Raw genomic sequence first — 9,116 nt, 5'->3', positions numbered from 1 at the left:
TCTTTGCACATAGTTCAGATCTTCATGCTATTGAGTTTCATTTGTAAGAAGCTTCGCTTCATGATTCAAACTTTCTAATCTTCTTCTCATCTCCATCCAAATTATATTCACAATCTCCATTCCTTGTTATCCAACTCATCAACTTTATTCAAGCCTCAAATTGTGTTTGTTGTTAACAATCAATTGATGAATCATCACACGAACTAATCCCAACACAATTATGCTTGACATACAAACATCAAAATACACAATCACATCTTATTGCAATAACACCAATCACCCTAACAACATAGGTATTAACATGGAATCACCTACAATATTAACCATCTAGTCTGACAAAAAGCAAGTTCGGCTAGGCATCCCAATTCAAAATTTATTCATGGGAGACTGACCTCAAATAATATTAACATTTTTGGCTATGTAACAATCATCCACTAGGACCCTCACCATGTATGATGTGCTCCTATGGGATACATTGCCATTCTCCACATGACTATAAAATAAAATAATATCCCGAGCAAGTAATGCAGAAACTATATTTTTCATAGCATGCAATGTGCTTGTTTGTAGGCAAATGAGAGTCACTAATGAACAAGTGGAATTGAAATGCAATTGTGGAATGCATCAGTTGCTCAAAGATTAATATAGTACTTCAAGAATAGGTGTTCCATTCATTGTATCAATTATATGTGAAGTAGTTACAAATGGCATAAGCAAAACTCTACACATCCATCCCTTGTAGAGGCTCACACTTCTGACTCATCAACAGCTAAGAATACCTATCCTTAACCATTCATGGAAATGCCACAACTGATACAACTCTAAATGACAACCATAGTCTCAATGACAACATTATAACAACCATAGTCTGAATGACAACATTATAACAACTCAAACTATTGGAACTTTGAAGGTAGAACTCTATCTTACAACATTAGAAGCCCTCTACAATGGACTATGTTGCCTTTTATTATGATGGCTCTTGAGTCTTGGCATGCATGGGCATATCGGCTCTAAATTCACTCATCACTGATGTATATTCTCTTGAGAATTGGGATAGAATTTTGGAGTCCCCTTAGACTCCGAGTGAGTTTTCAAGTGAAGAAAAAAATGAGGGAAAGCTGCCAAAATGAATCGTGTGCTTTGTGTGCCATCAATTCAAAAAATGATTTGATCATGGTGCAAGTAAACCTCATCAAACTATAGATGCCCACATCTACAAGCTACAAGATTGACCTTACATGATTTATCAATGGTGACACTACAAGCTACAAGCTACAAGACTGACATTACATGACTTATCCAAGGTGAATACATAGTCAAGAGTCTCCTCCTACAAGCTCCACAAATGCAAAAGCAAGAGTGCTAATTGAGAAGATAGAGAAACAAACCAAGAATGCCAATGAAAATAAATTCCAATACAACACAAAGAGTGCTTCTATTTCTTGTGCTCTATGATATACCATAGAAATAAACTCCAATATATCATCCAAAAATTCCATGCAAGGCATGGAGCACAATCAAAAAGTGACGGGAACCAAGAACCCAATGAAAAGGTCTCATATCCCACCAAGTTGCCAATGCTAGAATCTCACCTTACATGGCATGGCTAGCATGCAAAATAAATTTGAGCTCATTCTTTCAAACCTCGGCAACATTCTCAAATGGGGCATTTCTCCATTTCCTACACATAGCTAGCTTGTAGGAGTGGTAGATGTAGCTTGCCAACATAGCTTTAAAAAATATTTTTTTCCCAAAGAACCCCCTTTGAAAAGGAGTGCCTAGTTGGGCTATACTACTGACCTCACCCTTGATAAACATTAGCCTAAAAATGGCAATCATGCTCTATAACTTGGTGGAGAAGATTAGCCAAAACTTCATAAAATGCTTATTTTAATGTGTGTAAATTTATTAAATGTTGAAATAAACATGATGTATTTATAAATCATGTCTTGCCATTTGATTGACTATGCTACATGACCCCAATTTTTATTTTCCAATCAAAAGACATAGGTTGTCAAAGTTTTCTTCTATGCACCTATTCTAGTATTAAAGTTTTTATTTTTGATGATCAGCTGGAAGACTAAAATGCACTCACAAAAGGCACTTGCAAATGCAATTTTTTAATGGTAGAACAAGCCATGCTAAAAGGCACTTGGAAAGGCAAAATTTCCCCCCTAGAACAGGCCGCACTACAAGCAAGCACATATTTGGTGAAACCACGCTCATGATGTAAACTGATAGGCCAAGTCACTTGTTCATATAGCAAGTAGTCACAAATTTGGTGAAGCCATTCTCATGATGTAATCTCATAGGCCAAGTCACTTGCTGCCCTACTCCACAAATCTTCTACCATGCATTATGTGAAGCCCACCAGTGCATGGCTTGTAGCCACATAGTTGTTCGAGTTCTTTCCAAAGTACCACGAGCATATGCATATTATTGCTCAAGCCCTAAGGTTGAAATGGCCCATTAGAAGACCACCATATCCCCCCCATGGGCTTACTACCAAAACAATTTCCCCAGAAGCCAAATGGGAAAGCAACAAACATCAAGAAAAGACTGAAGTACCAATGTCAAAAACACCTAAAACATGGTCAACCTTGCTAATGGATCTAACCACCTTAAACAATTGCCATGACCAGGCAATTCTAAAACGTGTTCTCGACCTCAAAAGGACCATTCTTCATCAAAACAATCATCCATTACAAGTCCATCTACCTCACTTGTCGATGGAGTCTCATCAACAACACATTTTTTTGCTCCTTAAAGCATTGTTGCTCAAAGTGGCTAGGTTTACTACAGTAATTGCAAGTTCGTGTATCTTCAACCTTTTACTTTCTCTTTTCTTTCATGGCATATGCATGCTCACCACTTGGTTGCAGTGCTTCCTCCCTTTTTTCTTCACTCATCAAGGAAACAACATCATCAAAGTCAAGGTCATCATTCATCTTGAGAATAGTTACAATTCCTGAGGACCAAGAGGCAAGCTTCTTAGCAAGATAGCTTTACAATGACCACCTTCAACCTTGGAGCCAAGGGCATTCAACTATTTGACCAGGGCTAGCATTCTATTTAAAAATGTTCGCAAGCTCTCACCCTCCTTCATTTCAAGACGAGAAAGCTCATACTTTAAATTTGCTTTGGAATGTTTCATTTTGACACCAAATAGTGTTTCTAGTGCTATCAAATTATTAGCTGTAGATTTTTCCATGTGAAGATGGTGAAAATACTTCTAAGTCTAAGTGCACATCCAATGATGCTCAAGACCCTCTCATTCTTGCTTTCCTAGACTAGTATCTTGTTAGCTTTGAGGCTACCACTACTCTTTGGTTTCTTTCTTGGCCTATTGTCATATTCCAAAGCCCATTTTGCATAAGATATAACCTTGTTGCTAATTTCCAGGAGGTAAAATCTTGCACATTTTCTTTTAGAAAAAGCCCTTCTCTTGATTTTTCCTTCTTTAGATAATCCATGCTAGCCCTCTTATTGACTATGCAAACACTAACCTCTCAAGTTCGCACATAGATGTGTAAAAAGCCTCCTAACCCTGATGAGCTTTGGATTTAACATTAGACCAACCAGCTTTGATACCAAATGTTGGTAAAAGAGTTTATCTTGTACACACCCAATTCTCACATATGTAATACAAAGTTATTCTATTGAACTGCCCAAAATGAAAGACAACTACATACACTCTTCAATTCAAATATATTCCTTTATGGTGCCTTCCATCTCATGATCACTTTTTGTTGTCTTTGTTTTGTTTCTTTTTTTGGTTGAATTCTAGATCTTTTGTGCTTTGATTCATCATTTGACTATATCCTGACAATACTCTTATTTTTACCAAGGGCTATTTTGCTTTCATGCCTTGGTTATTATAGAAGTGGACATATTCTTTTCTTCTTTTCAAAAAACCTTGGCTCTTTTGGCTCCTTTTGATTTGTTAGGTTTTTATGGATACCCTATGATCTTGTGATGACATTTGTTTCAATGTCTGCCAACACCAAGCCTATAGTCGGTACTTGCTCATCTTGGTCACATGTCCCTATAGCATATCTAGCTGCTTTTTCCACAATCTATAGTCTTTGCTCCAATGACCTTCCTTTCTATAGAAGAAAGATGTGGCGTTGACATTCTTTGTCCTATCCATCTAATAGGGTTTTTTGTCCTCCATGTCTACTTACTGGACTATGAGCCATCACTCTTTAGTGTTTGTCCAAAACAATTGCATACATTGTAGTCTCATTGCGATCTACAATCAATGTTGGTATGTCCATCTTGACTTTGCACTTGGTGCACCAAACTTGTCTTTTTGTAGAACTCCTCTTAGCTCCATCTTTCTAAGAAACTTTTTTGGCTCCTTCTTTCTATCTTTATTGACCCTTTTTAACAATTAGTTTGTCTTCTTGGTCATCATCATTGCTATATATGAAGACTTCCTTTTTCTTTATTTTGTGATTCTTGATGATGGATCCCTTATTGATACCAATTGTGTTGTGTGGTAACTAATTACACATTTTTGTTGGATTTGTAACTTCTATGTTTCTCAACATCGTGCCATTGGTGAGGCCACTAAACAACAACAAACAAAGCATTGTTTTGTATTTGGCACTGCGGCTAGTTGTTTTGTGAGCACCCTAATTCAAGCCACAAAGTTGTTTGCTATCTCTTCATAGTTTTTCTTGATTAGTTGAACTTTAATATCTCATGATGAAAGCTCTTCAAAACTAGCCATTTGTGTTGGTCTTGATATTGGTGAAACCATTCAATAGCTTTTTCAATAGGGTGGTTGTTCATAGTCCTTACATGTAGTATGTCAAAAGGGGAAAGTAGGATGAGGTGGAAAGCATCTTTTTGCCAACCCTCCACTTATCCTCCTAGATGTTTTGTGTGCATTTTAAAGTATGGGAAGGCTCCAAGGAGCTAAGTCGTGAAATCTTGGATCTTGATTGATGTGGAAAATGAGGGCGGAGAGAGAGAGAGAGAGAGAGAGAGAGAGAGAGAGAGAGAGAGAGTGACTGTATGTTGTGAATAATAAAAAAAAGACCAATGTTATTGTGATTATTTACAAAGTGTGTAATTTTAAGTGGCATAAATAATATAAAATAGGAGGGCTATTCACCCATGGTTGTGGTGGCATGAATACTATAGAATAAGATGGCTATTAAACCATGATTATGGTGGCAAGCTTCCTAATGTGGCAACCCCTCAATGTGGATGGTCCCATGTGCGGTTTGAATAGGGTGGTTGTACAAAGTCCATGCATATAGTATATTATAAGTGGAAAGTAGGACGAGGTAGAAAGCTACTTTATGCCAACCCCCCACTTATACTCATAAATGCTTTGTGTGACTTCAAAATAGGAGAAGGCTCCAAGGAGGTCAGTCACCTAGTCTTGACTTTGGGGATTCACAATCTTGACTTATGTGAAAAATAAAGCTGTGTTATCATAACCCATTGAGAGGTATTGAGCTATGATGCTCAGAGGTGGAAAGCATATTTCTGCCAACCCTTTTACTCATAGATGCTTTGTGTGAATTAGAAGGCTCTAGGGAGATAGTCATGAGTCTTGACTTTGGGGATCGAATCTTGATTTATGTGGAAAATGAAACTAAGGGTTGTTATTACCCATTGAGAATTACTCGAGAATTATTGCTCACATGGAAGATAACCTCTCCCACCTTGTGCATGTGGGATATCGATTAATGAAGAAAGAATAAAAATGAGAATTTGCAAATAGGGCTTGGGTGAGTCACTATGTAGAAACCCCATATATTAGTATGTGTGTGCGTTAAGGGTGTATTTATATGCCCCTTATAACCCATATGTATGTATAGTTTTCATAACTCACAAGAAAATAAAAGCTTCCCCTCTATTTCCCCTCCTATTGATGCACGTGCTATCTTACATATTCTTTAGTGAACTCCCTGAGGAAAATGGCTTCTGGACATTGTACACACCTTTCATTGTTTGTATCTACTCTCATGTATATGCTTCCATTCTCTCCAATTAAGTTATGAATCTCCCTCCATGACTTTCATTATCCCCCCATCCTTGTTCCTATGTGTATGTTTTCCTTCCCTAGTACCCATGTGTATATCTCACTCCCACTTGTCATCTTCTAGTTGACACGGTGACCCACCTTCCCTTCCTCCTATGTTTATGCCCGTTGAGGTGGTTGTGTGTGTAGGGCTTTATTGTCGGTACTAGGCTTAATACCACCATTATCCATATTACTAGAGGCTATAATCACACCATTGGCTATAATAATTAACTTACTAATTGTTGTAGATAGGATACAATCGAGACTTTTGTCTAGAAAATTTCCAATGGTAGTGTGCATTGTGCCACAAATATTAGGGTCCATCCTATAGTGGTGTAACTACCAACAATATCTATCTAGTTCTAGGTTTGTGCTACTAAATAGCATAAATGCATGATTGGATTTGAGCACAGAGGTGATTGCATGGAAGAGATGGTCACAACAAGTGATCATGAAAAAACATGATTAAGTAAACATGCAATGTGTGCAATTGAAGGTTAAGGTTTGTTAAGACTTTCTTTCCAATAGCAAGTCACTTCTTTTGTACTATACACATTAGTGGGGGGTTCCTTACATCAATCCACTCAAAGTGTCACACAACACCAAATTAAAGACCTTTCATAACACACATTGCACTTTACGTCATACAACATTAAAGTGAAGACCTTTCATAACACACATTAGACTTGATTTTAGTTGCAATTTGACCGCAATTTTACGGTTCTATCTTTAGATAGAGTGGCAACGTACTGGCCATCTCTGGCGACATTACTGTCGATAATCTTGCCGTCTGGATCCACAAGTGTTTTGATTGGTTTCCAATCTCGTGTAGACCATACCTTGCAAGTGCCATCTAAAGATGACGTTGCCAAGAAAGTCCCTTCATGCGGTTCATATTTCACTCGCGAAATGGAAGACGTGTGGGCTGGTGTAATGCACTCGATCGCGCCCAGCCTTAAATCCCAGTATGATCTTGGCTCCCGGTAGCTAAATGAAAGCCATCAGGAGAGAAATCCACATCTAGGACGGGCTTCACATGACCTCCAAATGTAAGGATATTTCGTCCTGTCCTTAGATCCCATACTCGAGTCACTGCGTCCAATCCTGTTGTTGCAGTCGAACTCTTATCGCATTGAAAAGCAATCCCATAAACTGCCCTGCTATGGCCCTCTTGCACGAGCACCTCCGTTCCTGTGTTTACGTTCCATAATCTCCACGTTTTGTCGTAGCATGTTGTGCCCACGTATGCACCGGAAGGGTGAAAACGAATTCTGTCCAGCGGCGCTGAATGCCCTTGAAATGTCGTCATGCAAGAGGCGTTGAGGCTCCATAGAATTGCCGTGTTGTCTGCAGAACAAGAGGCAACGTTGTTGCCACTCGGGGAAAAGGCCACAGACGTGACACGTTGTGTGTGGCCCTTGAGAGTAGTGAGAAATCCAAGGCTTGGAACTTTCCATAGTTTGATACGGCCACTCCATCCAGCAGTAGAAAGTAAGGTCGCATCGGGTGAGAATTCACAGCTACAAAGTGGCCGATCATCACCAATCTCGATACGACAGATTATTTGGTTCAGCAGATGATTCAACTCAAACTCTCTCCTGTGTTTTTGCCCTCGGGTCCTGAGCTCTGCCCGGAGAGGAGAGAAATGGGCGATGTCAATCCGAGCATTCCGCAGTTCGTGAGAGCCTTCTGTATAAAACGGTGTTGTCATTGTGAACGATAATCTCCTACACGCATTGTGGCGTTCTTATATGTTTGTCGATTTTGCTTTTTAATGCATTTTAATGCCGACTTTCATTTTTCGAAGAATATATTTTCATAAGGATTTTATGTTTAGCAAATTTTATAAATGTAACTTAAAGATTAAAATTCTCTTGGACCAATTCCATATGTTCACACAAAAATACGCATTATTGTGCTTTGGACATGTATAGGATGAGGGTATTAGGGGCTTCCTCCAAATGAGGGGGGTTTTCTCTTATCATATGTAAATATTTCAAAAGAAGGGGTAAACAAGATGAATGCTCATAAAGCATTCATAAGGCCTGCCTCATATGCACAGCTAGGAAGAGAGAGAGAAAGGACTTGGATGTGCACAAGGAGAAGAGAGAAGGGAGAGAGAGGTGGGGAGGGGGCCTTGCCTTGAAATAGAAAGAGAAAGAGGGAATGTGGAAAGTAGAGAAGGGCACAAAAAATGGATTAGAAATTACTTTCGCTTTACCAAGCTCACCCACCGTCAATAAGGCTACCACTCGAAACGTAGCAGGCCAAAAAGAACAAAAATTCATAATATTTCACAAAATATGGGGTTATTCAATTACGATATGGAGAAAGTAATAAGTTTGTATAGAAAAAGGGATCATTTTAAAGCCTTACAATTTATGGATAAGGTTTTAATAACACCCCTTGAATGCACATGATATAGAGGGTTTTGAGGCAATTTATAAAGCAACCAACAAAAATGAATGACCCCACAAAAGCGAGTGGGATTAAAGCAAAAAGGAAGTAAGCAAAACCTTATTTTTAGAGATGATTGAAATCTTGAATGCAATCAAAGGCTATTAAGCTTCATTTATTTTAAACATAGCTTAATCTAAGTCTTAGGGTACATTATATTATGGTAGTAACCTTTTGAAGAATGGATCCTAACCCACAATCTTATCTTTCTTAAAAGTGAGCCCTACCACTAGGCTTTAGTGTGGTATAGCATGCCTATTGGTAACCATAATATTATAAATGATCCTCTTCCCCCTCCCCCTTTAGGATGTCCCTTCACCTTCATAACTGGTCCCTACCCCCTTCATAAGTGGTTCTTCCAGAGTCCCCTTCATAATATTATCTGTAAGGCCCCCTGCCCTCCGTTATCCTTTAATTGAAACTCCTCCCGTCCCTCATTTATCCCTTCCCTTAATCATGTGCTTGCCCTCTTCCTTTTCACCCCTCTTCTTTTCTCCACAACTAATTAATAGGAATTTTGATTTAAAGTTCTCTAGGGCCATATATTATAGAGGTTCATGGCTCCACGGTGGCATTACCTTGTTGGTTGGAACACTCAATGTGGGCAATTGGT

At 38.7% G+C, this 9,116-nt stretch overlaps 1 protein-coding gene across 1 annotated transcript; it reads right to left on the bottom strand.

The window, feature by feature from the left end:
- Positions 1 to 6,738: 6,738 nt before the first annotated feature.
- On the bottom strand, positions 6,739 to 7,757 carry LOC147898774 (U4/U6 small nuclear ribonucleoprotein PRP4-like protein). The gene is given in 2 exon segments (XM_087379229.1): positions 6,739 to 7,013; positions 7,016 to 7,757. Coding segments are annotated over 2 exon segments (1,017 nt in total).
- Between the last annotated feature and the right edge of the window lie 1,359 nt (positions 7,758 to 9,116).

The sequence above is a fragment of the Dipteris shenzhenensis genome, chromosome 9 (assembly GCF_047967505.1).
Source record: "Dipteris shenzhenensis isolate YYH24624 ecotype China chromosome 9, Dip_SZ_1.0, whole genome shotgun sequence".
Lineage (NCBI taxonomy): Eukaryota > Viridiplantae > Streptophyta > Polypodiopsida > Gleicheniales > Dipteridaceae > Dipteris > Dipteris shenzhenensis.
Note: the sequence above shows the minus strand (reverse complement) of the source record. Positions and strands in the feature narration are given on the sequence as shown.